The 19,642-nt window shown below is 35.7% G+C and overlaps 1 protein-coding gene across 2 annotated transcripts in view; it reads right to left on the reverse strand.

Moving 5' to 3' along the window:
* Nucleotides 1-6,650: 6,650 nt before the first annotated feature.
* Nucleotides 6,651-19,642, reverse strand: part of wipi1 (WD repeat domain, phosphoinositide interacting 1) — a 34,472-nt gene continuing 21,480 nt past the window's right edge. For both annotated transcript variants that reach the window (XM_059347920.1, XM_059347919.1), the window contains exons 7-13: nt 19,393-19,463; nt 19,051-19,158; nt 17,630-17,791; nt 15,715-15,822; nt 13,130-13,269; nt 12,204-12,304; nt 6,651-10,508 (exon numbers count right to left, since the gene is read on the reverse strand). In XM_059347920.1, coding sequence (XP_059203903.1) covers nt 10,458-10,508; nt 12,204-12,304; nt 13,130-13,269; nt 15,715-15,822; nt 17,630-17,791; nt 19,051-19,158; nt 19,393-19,463 — 741 coding nt within the window. In that variant the 3' untranslated portion in view covers nt 6,651-10,457. The remainder of the gene's footprint in view (nt 10,509-12,203; nt 12,305-13,129; nt 13,270-15,714; nt 15,823-17,629; nt 17,792-19,050; nt 19,159-19,392; nt 19,464-19,642) is intronic.

The raw sequence follows: 19,642 nt of genomic DNA on the forward strand, positions 1-19,642 counted from the left end.
GGGACAAAAATAAAATAATAAACACAGGGGAAAATAGAAACCCATGGGGACAAAAAAGAAAAAAAGGAAAAAATAGAAACGGGAAAAAAAAAATAGAAACACATGGGGGCAAAAAAGAAAAAAAGGAAAAAATAGAAACGGAAAAAGGGGAAAAAAATAGAAACACATGGGGACAAAAAAGAAAAAAAATAGAAACACATGAGGAAAAAGGAAAAAAAATAAAAACACATGGGGAAAAAGGAAAAAAAATAGAAACACATGGGGGCAAAAAAGAAAAAAAGGAAAAAATAGAAACGGAAAAAGGGGAAAAAAATAGAAACACATGGGGACAAAAAAGAAAAAAAGGAAAAAATAGAAACGGAAAAAGGGGAAAAAAATAGAAACACATGGGGACAAAAAAGAAAAAAAATAGAAACACATGAGGAAAAAGGAAAAAAAATAGAAACACATGGGGAAAAAGGAAAAAAAATAGAAACACATGGGGACAAAAAAGAAAAAAAATAGAAACACATGAGGAAAAAGGAAAAAAAATAGAAACACATGGGGAAAAAGGAAAAAAAATAGAAACACATGGGGACAAAAAAGAAAAAAAATAGAAACACATGAGGAAAAAGGGAAAAAAATAGAAACACATGGGGACAAAAAAGAAAAAAAATAGAAACACATGAGGAAAAAGGAAAAAAAATAGAAACACATGGGGACAAAAATAAAAAAAATAAAAACATAGAAACACACGGGGACAAAAAGAAAAAAAGGACAAAAATTGAAACACATGGGGACAAAAAGAAAAAAAGGAAAAAAATAGAAACACATGGGGACAAAAAAAGAAAAAAAGGAAAAAAATAGAAACACATGGGGAAAAAGGAAAAAAAATAAAAACACATGGGGACAAAAAAGAAAAAAAATAGAAACACATGAGGAAAAAGGAAAAAAAATAGAAACACATGGGGAAAAAGGAAAAAAAATAGAAACACATGGGGACAAAAAAGAAAAAAAATAGAAACACATGAGGAAAAAGGGAAAAAAATAGAAACACATGGGGACAAAAAAGAAAAAAAATAGAAACACATGAGGAAAAAGGAAAAAAAATAGAAACACATGGGGACAAAAATAAAAAAAATAAAAACATAGAAACACACGGGGACAAAAAGAAAAAAAGGACAAAAATTGAAACACATGGGGACAAAAAGAAAAAAAGGAAAAAAATAGAAACACATGGGGACAAAAAAAGAAAAAAAGGAAAAAAATAGAAACACATGGGGACAAAAAAAGAAAAAAAGGAAAAAATAGAAACACATGGGGACAAAAATAAAAAAATAGAAACACATGGGGACAAAAAGAAAAAAAGGACAAAAATTGAAACACGTGGGGACTAAAAAGAAAAAAAGGACAAAAATTGAAACACATGGGGACTAAAAAGAAAGAAAGGGGAGAAAAAGGGAAATACATGGGAGAATAAAAAGAGAAAAGAAGAGAAACATCTCTCTGATGCCAGCTGCCTGTTAACAAACACCTGCACAGGCTGAATCTCTTATTGTAAGTCGCTTTGGACAAAAGCGTCTGCTAAATGACATGTAATGTACTGTAATGGAAGAAGTATTCAGATCCTTTATTTACTGCAGTAAAAGTACTAATACACACTGTGACATGACTCCACTACAGTAAAAGTACTAATACACACTGTGAAATGACTCCACTACAGTAAAAGTACTAATACACACTGTGAAATGACTCCACTACAGTAAAAGTACTAATACACACTGTGAAATGACTCCACTACAGTAAAAGTACTAATACACACTGTGAAATGACTCCACTACAGTAAAAGTACTAATACACACTGTGAAATGACTCCACTACAGTAAAAGTACTAATACACACTGTGAAATGACTCCACTACAGTAAAAGTACTAATACACACTGTGAAATGACTCCACTACAGTAAAAGTACTAATACACACTGTGAAATGACTGAAGTAAAAGTACAAACGTATCAGCATCAAAATGTACTTAAAGTACCAAAAGTAAAAGTACTCGTTCGGCAGAATGTTTTATATATTCTAATCTTATTGTAATTTAAACTCTGTAATATATAAATGTCTCACCTGCCTCTCAGCTGTGACTCGTCCTCTGACTTGTGTCGAGTGTTCAGAGAACCTGAGCGACTCGTTTCACACTGAGGAGGCGTCGCCACGGAGACCAGCACTGAAGTCTGACTGCCCAGAGTCATGTTCAGTGTTCAATGTTACATGTTCAATGTTCAATGTTGAATGTTAAAATGTTAAAATGTTAAATGTTAAAATGTTAAAATGTTAAATGTTGAATGTTAAAATGTTAAAATGTTAAAAGTTAAAAGTTTAAATGTTTAAAAGTTAAATGTTAAAAGTTAAAATGTTAAATGTTAAAAGTTAAAATGTTAAATGTTAAAAGTTAAAAGTTGAATGTTAAAATGTTAAATGTTAAAATGTTAAAATGTTAAATGTTAAATGTTAAAATGTTAAAATGTTAAATGTTGAATGTTAAAATGTTAAAATGTTAAAAGTTAAAAGTTTAAATGTTTAAAAGTTAAATGTTAAAAGTTAAAATGTTAAATGTTAAAAGTTAAAATGTTAAATGTTAAAAGTTAAAAGTTGAATGTTAAAATGTTAAATGTTAAAATGTTAAAATGTTAAATGTTAAATGTTAAAATGTTAAAATGTTAAATGTTGAATGTTAAAATGTTAAAATGTTAAAAGTTAAAAGTTTAAATGTTTAAAAGTTAAATGTTAAAAGTTAAAATGTTAAATGTTAAAAGTTAAAATGTTAAATGTTAAAAGTTAAAAGTTGAATGTTAAAATGTTAAATGTTAAAATGTTAAAATGTTAAAAGTTAAAAGTTTAAATGTTTAAAAGTTTAAATGTTAAAAGTTAAAAGTTGAATGTTAAAATGTTAAATGTTAAATGTTAAAATGTTAAATGTTAAATGTTAAAATGTTAGAATGTTAAAAGTTTAAAGTTTAAATGTTTAAAAGTTTAAATGTTAAATGTTAAAAGTTAAAAGTTGAATGTTAAAATGTTAAAAGTTAAAAGTTTAAAAGTTTAAATGTTAAATGTTAAAATGTTAGAATGTTAAAAGTTTAAATGTTAAATGTTAAAATGTTAAATGTTAAAATGTTAAAATGTTAAAATGTTAAAATGTTAGTGATGTTTAAATGTTAATTTTTTTTTAATAAAAACTAAACTAAAACTAATAAAAACTAAACTACAACTAATAAAAACTCAAGTAAGACTAACACTAAAACTAATTTTAAAAAATTCAATACATTTACGAGATAAAAGGTGACGAATTTAAGAGAAAAAGTGACGAACTTACAAGAAAAAAGCGACAAATTTACAGGAAAAAATCTCAAATTTACGAGAAAAAAATGACAAATCTAAAGAAAAAATTGAAAAATTTACAAGATAAATTTACAAATTTACGAGAGAAAAAAAGTGACAAATTTATGGGGAAAAATTGTCAAATTTACAAGACAAAATGACAAATTTAAAAACTAAAACTACGCATTTTCCCAAAAACTAAAACTAATTAAAACTAGCAAACTCACTCTAAAAACGTTCAAACTGAATTTGAAAACAAAAAATCAAAACAAAATTAAAACTAAAACTAATCCAAAACTATTATAACCTTGGTTTGGGCAGATATGCTGCTGGTTTTGTGTGCACCCATTGACACTGCAATGATGTAATACTACTGTAACAATAATAATGTTTTCAAATTCAGTTAGTTGTAATGAGTTTTTAGAGTGAGTTTGCTAATTTTAATTCGTTTTTTATTTTTTGGAAAATGCTTAGTTTTAGTTTTAGTTGTTCTTAGTGTTGTTCCCTCACCCATAGTGCTTTTTCTTGTCAACCTTTGCTTTTGAAATTCAAATAAAATAATGATAAAATAAACTATTTTGTCATACAAAGTAATAAATAGACTAGGAATAAATAAAAGCAAAACATTGTTGTAGCCAACGGAGAAGTGACAGCGCCCGTTGCCCCAGAAACCATAAATACTTATAAACTTAATAACCTGCTCAACCTTAGATTGCTCTCTTGTTGTGTTGGCTCTTTGTCCCACTGTGTGGAGGGTTACAAGGTTTTACAAGGTAAAAGTAGCTTCCCTAACACACGGGTTGTGTAATCAGCAACCAAAAGGCAATACAGACAAAAGAAATGCTGTTTTTTTTCCCCCAGGGTTAATCAGGGTTTAGTGCCCAGGATGATATAATCTGTAGGCAATAAAAAGCAGAAATGAGAGCATGTGAGCCATTAAAGTGACTCTAGCAACACTAGTGGACTTTACATCGGAGTTTAACAGTCAAAGTCAATCAAATGTTGGAAGTCCAAACTTATGTAATAATGTCCTGGTGGCTTAAACAGGTCGCCACCTCTCAGTTTAATGTCTAATTTCACATAATAATTAAAAAAACATTTACAAATTTTAGGAGAAAGGAGAAGAGTCAAAATGAGAAGAAAAAAAGTTGAAATCATGAAAAAAGTCCAAATAACAAGTAAAAATTTGAACTCAAGAGAAAAAGTCAAAAGAGCGAGAAAAAAGTCAAAATGAGAAAAATGTTGAAGTCAAGAGAAAAAAGTCAAAATGAGAAGAAAAAAGTCGAAGTCATGAAAAAAGTCCAAATAACAATAAAAACGTCAAAATAACAAGAAAAAATTTGAACTCAAGAGAAAAAGTCAAAATAGCAAGAAAAAAGTCAAAATGAGAAAAAAAAGTCGAAGTCACGAAAAAATGTCAAAATAACGAGAAAAATGTTGAAGTCAAGAGAAAAAAAATCAAAATGAGGAGAAAAAAATTGAAGTCACGAGAAAAAAGTCAAATAACAAGAAAATAGTCAAAATAACGAGAAAAAATTTGAAGTCAAGAGAAAAAGTCAAAAATAACGAGAAGAAAGTCAAAATGAGAAAAAAAAGTTGAAATCATGAAAAATGTCAAAATAATGAGAAAAATGTTGAAGTCAAGAGAAAAAAGTCAAAATGAGAAAAAAAAGTTGAAATCATGAAAAATGTCAAAATAATGAGAAAAATGTTGAAGTCAAGAGAAAAAAGTCAAAATGACAAAAAAAAGTTGAAATCATGAAAAAATGTCAAAATAATTAGAAAAATGTTGAAGTCAAGAGAAAAAAGTCAAAAAGTTGAAATATTTGCCGTCGTGCGTGACATCTAACACGCGTCCCACTTGGTCTGACAGTCATCAAATCCTGTTCAGCTGCCAACAGCTGCGGCCGCCGTCGCTAACTGCACGTTACCTGTTCGCTGCTGATCGTAAACAAACCAGTATTGCTAACTGTGCACTGTAAAGAAGCGGCAACCTCCAGGTCTGAGCAGGAGGCAAACCAGGAAGTGCCTTAAGCTGCATTCTACCAAAAATTCCAGCAGGGGGCGCTGACGGCTGCAGAAGCATTTTGTTCCATTCATTTCAATACAAAATGAGAAAAATTCTCACTTGATTTATTACCTCAGAAATGTTTTTTAGGACAACACTATGGTCTCAATCACTTGTAAAAATGTTCTTCAAGATAATTATATATATATATATATATATATGTGTGTGTGTCTCAAACTTGCGGCCCGCGGGCCAATTGTGGCCCTCGTGATGATATTTTGTGGCCCCCACCTTGATATGAAAGTTTAATGTGAGTTTTATATGAATGGCACTTTACCATGTTGTGTGTGGAAGGTCCCTTTAATTACTTTTTTTTTGCCATTTTGTGTCTTTTTTAAATAATGTTGTGTCTTTTTGGTAATTCTGTGTGTTTTTTGGTCATTTTTTGTCTTTTTTTTGGGTCATTGTCTTTTTTTTTTTTAATTTGTGTCTTTTTTGGTCATTTTGTGTCTTTTTTAAGTAATTTAGTTTTTTTTCCTGTCATTTTGTGTATTTTTTGGCCATTTTGTGTCTTTTTTTTTGGTCATTGTGTCTTATTTTAGTAATTTTGTGTCTTTTTTTGGTCATTTTGATATTGCCTCCAGCGGTAATTTGAGTTTGAGACCCCTGATATAAATACATATATACATATATATATACATATGATGTAAATGTGATTGTGATGGTGCCTCACCAGCCATCAACCTCACCGCACGTCACTAAGATACAACATATGCTAGGTTCAACGGTTTGTCTTTTTTCTATTTTAGTTTTCAAGCTGAATCTGGATTTAATCGGGTCAAGTGAAATGACCCGACTGTTGCCAACAGCCAATGGAAAAGAGAGGGCGGCACACAGGAAATAGCATCAGAAGACGACAGGAAGTAGTGGGAATTTATTGACCCAAACCAGGTGGCAAATTCCAGCAGGGGGCGCTGACGGCATTTAGGTCCATTCATTTCAATGCAAAATGAGAAAACTTGTCACTTGATTTATTAGCTCAGAATGTTTTTTAGGACAACACTATGGTCTCAATCACTAGTAAACAATCTGATGTTAATAGTGTAAATAATGGCCCCATTTAGAAGAAAATAGAAGATAAAGAATCGTATGATTTGGGGCGGGGCTACCTTTGATTGACAGGTCACTAAGAAGACGAGCCGTCATCAGGAGAGAAGCAGAACGATGCGTATCCACGGCAACATGTCAATAAAGTTATATAGATATAAAAAAAGGAGGTTTAGCGGTTTGGTCTCATAACTTTATAGTAAAATAACTTTATTATATGTTATTTATAACTGTACGTAACTTTATACAGTTTTATAAGCAATAATAAATACCCAAATGTGAGAATATTGAAAAAATCCCTGTGTACTCAGAGCTACACACAGTGAACTGTTGCTGTAAATGTTGTGTAATGTTTGACCTGTAACTCATAAAACCATAAACATCCATATAATATATAAGCTTCTTTATCAAGTGAAACAGGAAATAACAATATTTAACCAAGACAAGGTATTTGCTTTGCATAGGTTCATGTTTACTCCACTCTATGTGTTTATTTCTGTTTCTTTCACTCATTTTGGTATTGTGCAATTAGCAAAATACTTTTGCTTTTTCACAAAATATAATAGGCACAAACAAACAAACATACAGTACATAATCACCTTCTGACATGTGTCCAGGAGGCAAAAACACAGAAACATCCATTACATGTAATGCAGTAAAATACAACACAGAACAAACATGAACAGTTCTTCAGTTCTTTATCACGGAGGTGAAAGAAATATTAATGAGAGGAAAACTAAATGTTGCTACAATATTGCAACTTAAAAAAAATATTTGTCAAGTAAAAAAAGCTATTAAAAGTTGTTATATTTCTGCTCCAGCATGCACCTCACACTGTCGTAAAACAGTCAATAAAGACAGGTTTTAGTTTAGTTTCCGTAGGCGACAGCATGTAAAGTTCAACACTTTCCTCTGATGGTGATAGTTGATTGAAAGTCAACAGAGTTGAGATCGCTGCTGAAGTCTTTAACATCATTATGTAACATGAGGAGCCGGATTCACAAAGCATCCTTAACCCTTTATGGCAGAGGAGTCAAACTCTGGCCCGCGGGCCAAATTTGGCCCGCAGTGTAATTATATTTGGCCCGCGAGGAAATACCAAATGACAACCAGAGCTGGCCCGCCGGTATTATACAGCGCAAATAATACTACAAATCCCAGAATGCTCTGCTGGTGTTGTGGCTTGAACACAGTAGATCAGTGTGGAGCAAACTGAGCAACAATTAAAGTTGTCTTTATGCACTTTTTCTTGCTAGTCCAAGGCTTGAATGGCTGCACATTCATTGAAGGATATTATTATTAGTCATTTGGTTTATTATTGTTATTTTATTCTTACGTTTATTTTTAGCCTGTGGAAAAAGATTACTGTTAAATTTAAAGAAGGCCGCATATAAAATAAAGGGACATACGATTTTATATTTGAATTTTATTTAAGAAATGAATGCCATTGATGTGTTTGTTTGTTTTATTTGATATTTGATTTTGCATGTTTGCAATATTAAGTTATATCAAGCTTTGCTTGTTCCGTTTCGTTTGAACTTGTTTACGTCAATTTTTTCAATAAATATCAATGTTGGCCCGCGACTTTGTCCAAGTTTTACATTTTGGCCCACTGTGTATTTGAGTTTGACAGTCCTGATTTAAGGGATGAAGAACTATATTTGGTAACTTCAGTGGTAACTAACTGGTCATCATGTCTCTCTGTTTGGTCGTAGAGCCACATGGATTTATTCCAGATAATCAGCAAAGATCAGGCTACGTCCTAGACAGTGACACCATGACATCTGACCAATCACTATGATAATAATAAAGTCATATTAATAGTTCAACAGTAAATATTTTTTGTCATTTTGTGTCTTTTTTGGTCATTTTTACATACATTTTTTGTCATTTTGTGTCTTTTTTGCATCAATTTTTTTTTTTTTTGGGGGGGGGGGGTAATATTTCGAGAAAAAAGTTGCAAATTTACTAAATCAAAGTGGCAAATCTACAAGAAAAAAGTTGCAGATGTAAGGCAAATTTATTTAATTTATATTAACTTTATTCACCTGGACCTCCATGAAAAAAAATCAGCAAGAAACAGTCGTTCAAACAGAGTTATTCTTCAGTGACTTGTACCACGAGAACTTGACTATGACGGCATATTAGGGCCAAGTATGAATAAAAATAAAAGAACAAACCCGGGGGGGTGCAGATTTACGAGAAAAAAGTGGGGAAAAAAGCAACTTTTATCTCGCAGATTCACCACTTTCAATCTCATAAATCTGCACATTTTTTTCTCGTAGATTTGCCACTTTAATCTGGTAAACTTTTCTCTCTAAATATTAACCCCCTCCCCCGGGTCCGTATGTTTTTTTTACACATTCTGTCACTATATAATATCCTCCAATATTCTCTAGGGTTTAAATTTGGATTTCCTATTAAGGGTTAAGAAGAAAATGCTTCTTAAGTGCCACTTTTCTCTTAACTTTGCTCTTAACCCATAAGAACCCAGACCCAGTAATCCTTAAAGGAACATTATGGAGGAAATACCACATAGAACACATTTATGATGTTTTTTCAAAAAAATTCTACTCCTAAATGTCAAAAGATCTGTGATGTGACACATATATGATACAATGAGCGTTTATGGTATTTGTATTTATGATATTTCTTATTTTAAAATAAAAAAAATAGACATTTTCTACTTAGAGACACAAATTTGCCTTTTTCTTTGCATCTCCTCAACATTTATCAAAATTGTGACATTAATAGTGCTGTTTAACAACTAATTATTTTTCAGATTTGTACTTTTTTTAAGTAACAAAATAATAATACATCAATAATAAATAAAAACAAACATCCATTTGCCTTTTTGTTTGTATCTCCATAACACATATCAAAATTGTGACTTTAATTTGTTCAGGAAATCTGGTCAGAACAAGTTAAATGTAATAAAGGACACTCTATTAATAGATTAGAATTGTTAAATGGGTTTAAACTAATTAAAAAAACTAAAAAAATAAGCTTTTTGAAATTAGCTACTTTTTCACATTTCTGTTTCCAGTCACAGAAACATGTTGGAGAAGTTTTAATGAGGGATTTAATGAGTTAATGTGAAGCATAAAGCTGAATATGGGAGATTCTAGAAGATTTAAAGTGTTTGTTACACGGGGGTCGCCATTGGTTGTTATGGGTTAAGACAAAATTTAAGAAGATTTGGTATTCATGAAGAAATTCTGATCTTTTCTTTAGTTGTTTTCTTAACTTTCCTCTTAAGTTTTTTTCTTGAAAACAAAGTTCTCATAATTCTTCTCAACTTTAAGAGAAACCCTCAGCAGTCTGAAAACAGCAACAGAGAAAAGAAACGTCTTGATATGAATTTACTTGAACACATTTGTTATTTGACATTCATTTGATTTCTTTAATATTTAGTTTAGACATTGTGTTAACAGGTTTTGTTCACTGATGTTGGTCAGAGTAGTTTTTTTGTGAATGTATCACAGAAATCTTATTGTGGCAGTTGACATATAATTAAAATGTCCTTTCAGTCTGTGTTCCTAGATTACACTACAATGTTCTCTTAGTAAATCAAAGAGGCAGTTGTTGTATTTAATACTACTTAATTAATGATCTAGTGATCTTAAGTTAAAAATCTGAGAACGTCCTAAGTGAGAAAACTAAGAAGTTCCTCAGACATACGACAATTCTTAAGAAAAAAATGGTGAATAACATTTAAGAACATTCTAAGGAACATCTTTTTTTATCTTAAGAACACTTTTGTGAATCCGGCCCCTGGTTGTGGTTCTCTCTGAAATGTCTACATGACGTCTACTTCTTGTCAGTGTTTGTTCCCCATATCAACTTGAATGTTAGCGTTATTAAATATTACTTTCTCTCGAACAGAAAATAAAAATAACTTGGCACCCTGAAAGACTTTTTTTTTTGCGGTTCGTCCTTCTCGCCAGCACCTGTCTGTCTTTTTGTCCATCTGTCCTTCTACGTATTCACGAACGCCGGGCCTGGCCGCCTCCAGTCCCGTCTCGGCACCAATTAATCTATCAAAACACACCAACAGGCCAGTTAGATGAAACCTCCAGGATCAGAACATGCAGCTTCAGCCCCAGTTCAGTTTCTGGGCCAGAGGAACAGTGTGGTAAAACTACGGCGTCATATTTGAGTCACAAGTCGCGTGAGCGATAACACATCTGCACGCACGAATATGTGCACGCAAATTATTTTGTGTAATGCACGCAGATTTTAACTGCAGCGCGCACTTGTTTCATCTTCGCGCACATATTCAGCAACCGAGTGAAGCAGAGGCAGGCGAGCAACTAAAAAACAACAGCAACACGCACATAAATGAAGACGAGCGCCATCCTCTGCTTCAGAGAGACAGCCTGCAGCGCGCGCGCAGATCTGCACCGCGCGCAAATTATTTCGTGTCGCGCGCAGATTTCAACTGCCGCGCGTACTTGTTTGATCTTCGTGCACACATTCAGCAACCTGCAGCTCTCTGCTCCGTGTCACGGCAAACCCATGGATCTAACACTTTAACTACTGTAGGATCATTAGTATGATGTCCATTGTAAAAGGCAGATAAAACAGTGTGTTTTTACTTAAAATTTACTATATATTCTAATCCATACTATTAGTAGTAGTAGTATTTACAGGAATAGAAACAAGAAACAGCACTTTTTAACCTTTTTATTACAAGTGATGAAGCGGAGAATTATGGTCGTGAACATCATGAAACAACCCTTGTTGTTGTTGTTGTTTACATGATGCCACCACTGAGCTGTCAGCAGAAAACTGAAAAGGCCACGTGGAGGCTAGAAAATGACCAATCATAAGAGGGCCGGGGTCAGCGAGCACGGGGGAAAGAGAGCGAGAGCTGGAGCGAGCCAGCGCGCGCAAAGTAGCTGTTTTTGTGCATGTTGCTGTTGTTTTTTACTCGCTCCGCCTGCCTCTGCTTCACTCAGTTGCTGAATATGTGCGTGAAGATCAAACAAGCGTGCGCGGCAGTTGAAATCTGTACGCGTGCAGATGTGTTATCGCTCACGCAACTTATGACTCAAATATGACGCCATATAAAACAAACACAAAACAATCGGCATTCTCTGTAATCTGGGATTCCCTCTGCTGACATGAAGCAACACTTTATGCATGTTTTGGTATTACTCTATAACAGGTCGGCCACCTGAGGCTCCAGAGACACATGAGGCTCTTCAGGCCGTCTGCAGTGGCTCCCTGAGGCTGGGACCAAAACATTTATACGATACATTTTTTAATTTAACATTGGTGTAGGCCCTGTTGACGCAAAGTAATTTGTGTTCCTACCAAGATTATTATAGTTAACGAAAACTAACAAAATAACGAAAACTAGAATTGAAAAAACATTTTCGTTAACTGAAATAAAAATAAAAAACAGAGTTTTTAAAAAAACGATAACTAACTGAAACTGTATTTTGTGGTTACAAAACTAACTAAAACTAACAAATTATAGTGAAAATGTCCCTTCCTGGACTCAAATAATAATCAGAACATGATATGTTGATATTGGGAATAGTGGGGTTGTCCTCTGATTTGAATTGTGCCACAGACTCAGTTTGCTTCTTCGCAATCTGAGTCTTTCTGTGTGCACGATTGCAAAAAGTAGCTAGCTAACAGTTAGCACTTCTGGATGCTAGCTAGCTAACAGTTAGCACTTCTGGATGCTAGCTAGCTAACAGTTAGCACTTCTGGATGCTCACAGGAGGAAACTCATTCTCGTCGTCCAGACAAACAGGACCAGCAGCAAACTCGTGTTCTGGAATGACTTCGCCTTTCTTCGCCCCGCCATCTTCAGAGTACCCTGAAGAAACAGGTAGAAAACAGGTAGAAACAGGTTGAAAACAGATAGAAACCGGTAGAAACAGGTAGAAAACGGGTAGAAACAGGTAGAAAACGGGTAGAAACAGGTAGAAACAGGTAGAAAACAGGTAGGAAACAGGTAGAGACAGGTAGAAACAGGTAGAAAAAGGTAGAAAACAGGTAGAAACAGGTAGAAACAGGTTGAAAACAGGCAGAAACAGGTAGAAAACAGGTAGAGACAGGTAGAAACAGGTAGAAAACAGGTGAACAAGGCAGAGAAATCATTAGAACAGCATGATCTTTAGGTAGACCTCAGGTTCTTCATATTGGTTGTGTAAATCAGTCATTCTCAAACTCTAGACCACAAGATGATTTCTGGGTTTCGCCAAATCATTTTGGAAAAAATGTAAATGCACAAAATTAATATTCAATGACATCAATTCAGACAGGGAGATGTTTTAGTTGTTGTCTGCTTCATTATTTACATATTTATTTACAGACTGGTTTAAGATAGACATTGTGAACAGAACATTTAAGTTGCTCCCTAACTTTTGGCCTGTAGTGTAGTTTTCTATGCCAGTTTCTACTTTCTGGTGCAAATTGAACCAGCGCCTAATGGATTAGTGTGTGTGTGTGTGTGTGTGTGTGTGTGTGTGTGTGTGTGTGTGTCTCTGGGGGACAACCTGTCCCTTCACCTCCATCAACACTTTCTACTGAAAAACTCTCCAGTTCACCGAGGATAGAGCTGAGGCCAGAGAAAACCCGGCAGGACGTGTGTGTGTGTGTGTGTGTGTGTGTGTGTGTGTGTGTGTGTGTGACTACTGACCAGTGAGGGTAGCAGTGACGGGGCCAGAGGGAGGTAAGGCAGCTGTAGCAGCATAGGATGGACACGCCTTCACTGGCCCTGTGACCTCTGACCCTTCTGATAGTCCTTCTTCACCCTCGTCATCATCGCTACCAAACAGCCTGTGAGACGAAGAGGAAGCATCATCATCATTTTATTTATTCTTGTGTTGCCTTGACATAATCCCTAATCTAGTTTCTATTTCAGTCTGTTTTACTAATATTACTTTCTCATAGCTTTAGAATCTATTTAATTAAAAAAATGATCATTTTCGTTGTCTGGCAACCAATGGACTCTAAAGGACACATTGCTTTTGTCTTTTCCTGGTTTTTATGTGTGAAGCACTTTGAACTGTATAGCAGCTATTCTCAACCTTGGGGTCCTGACCCCAATTGGGGTCCCTAGATGATTTCTGGGGGTCACCAAATAATTTTGGAAGTCAGCTCTGTCTCCACTGTGTTCATGTGTTTTAGTATTTTCGTGTCTTTTTTGTGGTCAATTTGTGTCTTTTTTGGTCATTTTGTGTCATTTTGTGTCTTTTCCGGTCAATTTGTGTCTTTTTTGGTCATTTTGTTTCCTTTTTTTTTGTCATTTTGTGTCTTTTCCGGTCATTTTCTGTCTTATTTGATCATTTTGTGGTCAATTTGTGTCTTTTTTGGTCATTTTGTTTCCTTTTTTTGGTAATTTTGTGTCTTTTCAGGTCAATTTGTGTCTTTTTTGGTCATTTTGTGTCTTTTTTTGATCATTTTGGGGTCAATTTGTGTCTTTTTTGTTGGTCATTTTGTTTCCTTTTTTTGGTCATTTTGTGTCTTTTTAGTCATTTTGTGTTATTTTTGGTCATTTTGTGTCTTTTTTGGTCAATTTGTGTCTTTTTGTGGTAATTTTTTGGTCATTTTGTGTCTTTTTTTGATCATTTTGTTTCCTTTTTTTGGTCATTTTGTGTCTTTTCCGGTCAATTTGTGTCTTTTTTGGTCATTTTGTTTCCTTTTTTTGGTCATTTTGTGTCTTTTCCGGTCAATTTGTGTCTTTTTTGGTCATTTTGTTTCCTTTTTTTTTGTCATTTTGTGTCTTTTCCGGTCATTTTCTGTCTTTTTTGATCATTTTGTGGTCAATTTGTGATTTTTTTGGTCATTTTGTTTCCTTTTTTTGGTAATTTTGTGTCTTTTTTGGTCATTTTGTGTCTTTTTTTGATAATTTTGGGGTCAATTTGTGTCTTTTTTGTTGGTCATTTTGTGTCTTTTTTGTTGGTCATTTTGTTTCCTTTTTTTGGTCATTTTGTGTCTTTTTAGTCTTTTTGTGGTCATTTTTTGATCATTTTGTGTCATTTTGTGGTCAATTTGATTCTTTTTTGGGTAATTTTGTGTCTTTTCTGACCAATCCCAAAGTAGCAAGTTATTACTTTACAAGGATTCTTATAGCAAAGGTCTTATATTAAAAGTAACAATAAAATATAAACAAATATATAAATGCACAGACAGAGAGATGTTTTAGTTGTTGTCTGCTTCATTATTTGTCCAAAATTAGTCGTATCAACTGAGTTTGTCTGATCTGAACTGTGAGATTCTGTTCAGTGAGACAACATGATGTTAGATTGAGTTGAATTAATTACTTGATTGCAAAGATTACTGTCACACCGCGGTGAGGTTGTGTTTTATTTTGTGTTTTGGTCTCATTATTTCCTGTTTTATTTTGGAATAGTAACTTTCCTCTCTCCTTCCCCGTGTGTCATCTGTCTGATTGTCTTCCCTATTCACCGAAAAAAACATTTTTTATTTTTTATTTTCCATATAATAAATATTTTTGGGCTGGAACATTGGTTTTTATCACAGCCTTGGATATGTCAAAGATTAAGAATAAAAAAAGATTTTGATGCATTTTTAGTTTTTGTGTAGTGTCAGATTTAAAATGTACTACCCTTTCAGGCTCAAAATGTCCACTTCCAAAAAAAAGGCAATGCAATTTTTTTTTTTTACTTTTTTCTGCAGAAACAACTTCTGCCCTGCTCAAAACTACAAACAATCAAAAACATTCAAACAGGAATTTGAGGATTTTAACCCTTCAAGTCAGTTTGATTGCAGCATTTTTTTGTAGGTGGACATTTTCAACCCAAACGGTCTGAAAGGGTAGTTAATTTGTACACAGTCTATTATTATTATAGACCCAGTAGAAAAAATTAATTTCAAAATACATCAAGAAAAAAAACTTTCTTACAAAAATCATGCCATTTGCAGTACTACAGCCAAAATCATTGCCAAAACAAAAGTGAAAAATGACAAATATGGGACCACCCGAGTGGTCCCAGAGGGTTAATCATTTTATTTTCAGGTAAGAAACTTGGCCTACTTTCATCCCAATAAGCTGACTGTCTAACTTTACTGTATGAACTGAGAATTCCATCTTTGGGGTAAACTGAGTTTTGGATTTGTAAACTTATACTGAATAAGACCATATGTGCTGAAATGCTCATTTATGATTCAAAAGAGTGAATCAGAGTGCCGGCCTGTGTCCTCCCTCCTTTATTTTCAGCCCTTATGCACCTTAGTTCAACCAGTTTTATCTGTGTTTACCTGTGTTTGTGGGCTAACGTGCACTCCCCTCCGTCCAGTGGATCCACGTCGTAGATGAAGAGCTGGCCGTCAGCTGTGGCCACCAGGAGGCGCGGAAGCTTCTGGATCCTGGAACAGCATCGGTTTCAGTTGGTTTCTTACATTTATAGGCTCATTTATGTCCGACCCAACAGTGAGAGGAACAAGAAAAACTAATTAGGGATGTTTCCATTACAGTCCAATACCCAGAATGAGGCGGGTCTCACTCGCCGAAATGCCCCTAATCTGAATACGAGCCGTCCTAGCGTTTTGTCGTCCCTCTAGAAGAGCAGGGCCGTGTTTCTCCCCTGAAAACAGCCTGGTTGCTGATTGGATAGAACGCTAAGCAGGATGTGATGTAGTACTCGACGCCACAACAACACGCAACATTTGTAAAAGCAGGCGAAGCAGTGTTGCCAACTTAGCAACTTTGTTGCTATATTTAGTGACTTTTCAGACCCCCTTAGAGACTATTTTTCATAAAGCGACTGGCGATAAATCCAGCGACTTTTTCTGGTGTTATTGGAGACTTTTGGAGACTCGTTCTTACTCTTCTTAACGAGCCGCGGGGGCCGGAGGCTCTTCTTAACGAGCCACGGGGGCCGGAGGCTCTTCTTAACTTAAGAAGAGTTAGAACGAGTCGAAGCGGCTCAGTCCTCCTGCAGCAGTCTCTCCTAGCTGCGGAGCCGTGGGGATGTTAACCCCTTAGCGTCCAGTCTGCAAATTGCTAACAGGCTAACAGTTAGCTCTGTAGCAGTACAGTGTGTATGTGCTAACAGGCTAACAGTTAGCTCTGTAGCAGTACAGTGTGTATGTGCTAACAGGCTAACAGTTAGCTCTGTAGCAGTACAGTGTGTATGTGCTAACAGGCTAACAGTTAGCTCTGTAGCAGTACAGTGTGTATGTGCTAACAGGCTAACAGTTAGCTCTGTAGCAGTACAGTGTGTATGTGCTAAGAGAGGGCGTGGCCTGAGACATTAGGGAGGGCGTGGCCTGAGACTTTAGAGAAGGTGTGGCCTGAGACTTTAGAGAGGGCGTGGCCTGAGACTTTCGAGAGGGCGTGGCCTGAGACATTAGAGAGGGCGTGGCCTGAGACATTAGGGAGGGCGTGGGACATTAGAGAGGGCGTGGCCTGAGACTTTAGAGAGGGCGTGGCCTGAGACTTTAGAGAGGGCGTGGCCTGAGACATTAGAGAGGGCGTGGCCTGAGACTTTAGAGAGGGCGTGGCCTGCGACTTTAGAGACGGCGCGGCCTGAGACTTTAGAGAGGGCGTGGCCTGAGACTTTAGAGAGGGCGTGGCCTGAGACTTTAGAGAGGGCGTGGCCTGAGACTTTAGAGAGGGCGTGGCCTGCGACTTTAGAGAGGGCTTGGCCTGAGACTTTAGAGAGGGCGTGGCCTGAGACTTTAGGGAGGGCGTGGCCTGAGACTTTAGAGAGGGCGTGGCCTGAGACTTTAGAGAGGGCGTGGCCTGCGACTTTAGAGAGGGCTTGGCCTGAGACGTTAGAGAGGGCGTGGCCTGAGACTTTAGAGAGGGCGTGGCCTGAGACTTTAGGGAGGGCGTGGCCTGAGACTTTAGGGAGGGCGTGGCCTGAGACTTTAGAGAGGGCGTGGCCTGAGACTTTAGAGAGGGCGTGGCCTGAGACTTTAGGGAGGGCGTGGCCTGAGACTTTAGAGAGGGCGTGGCCTGAGACTTTCCTGGTGGACACTCCTCCCCCTAAAGGAAACACGGCTAATAATGTACACTTACTTGTCACCCTTCAAATAGTTTATCATCAACCTGTTTCCTGTGCCAGTCATAGTTGGATCAGGAATGAACAGAAATTTGTGTCAATCCACAAAGCATAACTACACACACAACACAAACACAGATGAAGTGTAATGTAAAAGAGAAACTGACGTGGCGAGGCTGCAGACGTTCCTCTGGCCGGTGGTGAGGTGAACAGTGGCGAAGGCCCGGTCTTGGCTCATCATGCCTGATACCTGAGCAGGGAGGTAGCTGCTGGCTGCTGAGAACATCTTTCCTACGTAGGAGGTCCACGTGGCCGCCTCGTCCTCTCCACTACACACAGGGTAAAAAACATTTAGAACGTTCCTCCTATCACTTCATATATACAGTACAGTGTTGTCAGGACTAATAGAACTAAAAAGATCTTTAAATTAACCCTCTGGAGTCCACAAAGCACCGGAGCAAGACTTCTTCATGACGCTGCAACATAAAAACGAAGCAGCATGGAGCCCTGCTGGCAGCTTTTTTTACTAGTTTCCAAGTTCAATTTAATGCATCAACTCTTTTTCAGCAAAGGTAAAAAAAACAACCACCTCAACCAGGTGTGAGTTTTTGCAGATTTTTCAAATTTTGCAGTTTGCATTCAGCATTTTAAATGCAATATTTTGTCTTTACTGTTTTTTTTGTGTGATTTTTGTCATTTTTTATGTGTGATTTTTATCAATTTTTGTGTGTGTTTTTTTGTCATTTTCTGTGTGTTTTCTGTGTGTTTTTTGTAATTCTTTGGGTGGTTTTTGTAAAGAAAATGTATGTGTTTTCAGTGTGTTTTTGTGTGTTTTAAGTGGGTTTTTTGTTTAAAAAAATGTGATTTTTATGTGTGTTTTTGTAATTTTCTGTGTGTTTGTCATTTTTTGTGTGGTTTTGTGTGTGTATTATGTGTGTTTTTGTGTTCAAAATGTTGATCCAGCAAGTCAAAATGAAAAAAATAATAATCAGGTCATATCGGTGAGGTTGTGCTGAAAACAATGATACCAAAATGGCATGGTGAACACTTTTTTAGTCGTTTATACAGGCAGAATGAAAAGGAGTCAAAAACCGACAAAATAGCCCCAAACTCCAAAGGGTTAACTGTAGCACCCAATTGGGCACGGCCCTACAGGTACATCTAAAAAAAATTAGAATATCGTGAAAATGTTCAATATTATTTTCGCAGTATTAATGCAGTAATTCATGCAAAAGGAGCCCAACCAAGTATTGATAGATAGAAATGAACAGACTTTTCAGAAGCCTGACATTTGTGTTTAAATATCCTTTTTTTATTGATCCAATGTAATATTCTAATTTTCTGAGACACTGAGTTTAGTGTTTTCATTCTCTGTAAGCCAGAATCATCAAAATTACAAGAAAAACAGGCTTGAAATATTTCACTCTATGTGTAATGAATCTATATAATGTATGAGTTTCACTTTCTGAAATGATTGACAAAAAATATTGAACTTTTTCATGATATTCAAATCTTTTGAGATGTACCTGTATATGCCATGTGGTTAACATGTGTGTGTGTGTGTGTGTGTGTGTGTGTGTGTATTTACCTTGGTCCTAGTTGCTCTAATTTAAAAATATGAACTGTCTCTGTGTTGCTGGAAGCACAGAGGAACTGGCCGTCAGGGCTGAAGGACAAAGAGCTGATATTGACGTACCTGCACACACACACACACACACACACACACACACACACACACAGTTTTAACATCTAAACCAATAGTTACAGCTCTCAGAACACAGCTGCAGTCTAACCCTAAACACCAAAGTCACACACTTGCATGCATGCCAAAAGAATGCAAGTTTTATATTGTTAGCTGTGTTTCTCTTACATTGGTCAGTGTATTTCTCTTATAGAATGCAGATCTTATATGATGTGTTTGAACTCTGACCTCTTCATGCCCCGACGGAATTCAAACAGACGAAGGCCTTCAGGAACGGAGAACACTCGGATGACGGTGCCCTGGACAGACATTAAATATATATATATGTGTGTGTATAGTCAGTGAAGTGTCATATATACTATGAAACACAAGAGCTACATATTTTTTAGCAGAGTGTTCCTTTAGTGTCTCTCATATGTATTTTGATGTGATGGGTCAAAGTGGAGCAAAGCTTGGATTAAAGCTGGAGAAGCTTTGG

The sequence above is a fragment of the Centropristis striata genome, chromosome 13, assembly GCF_030273125.1.
Source record: "Centropristis striata isolate RG_2023a ecotype Rhode Island chromosome 13, C.striata_1.0, whole genome shotgun sequence".
In the NCBI taxonomy this organism is placed as follows: Eukaryota; Metazoa; Chordata; class Actinopteri; order Perciformes; family Serranidae; genus Centropristis; species Centropristis striata.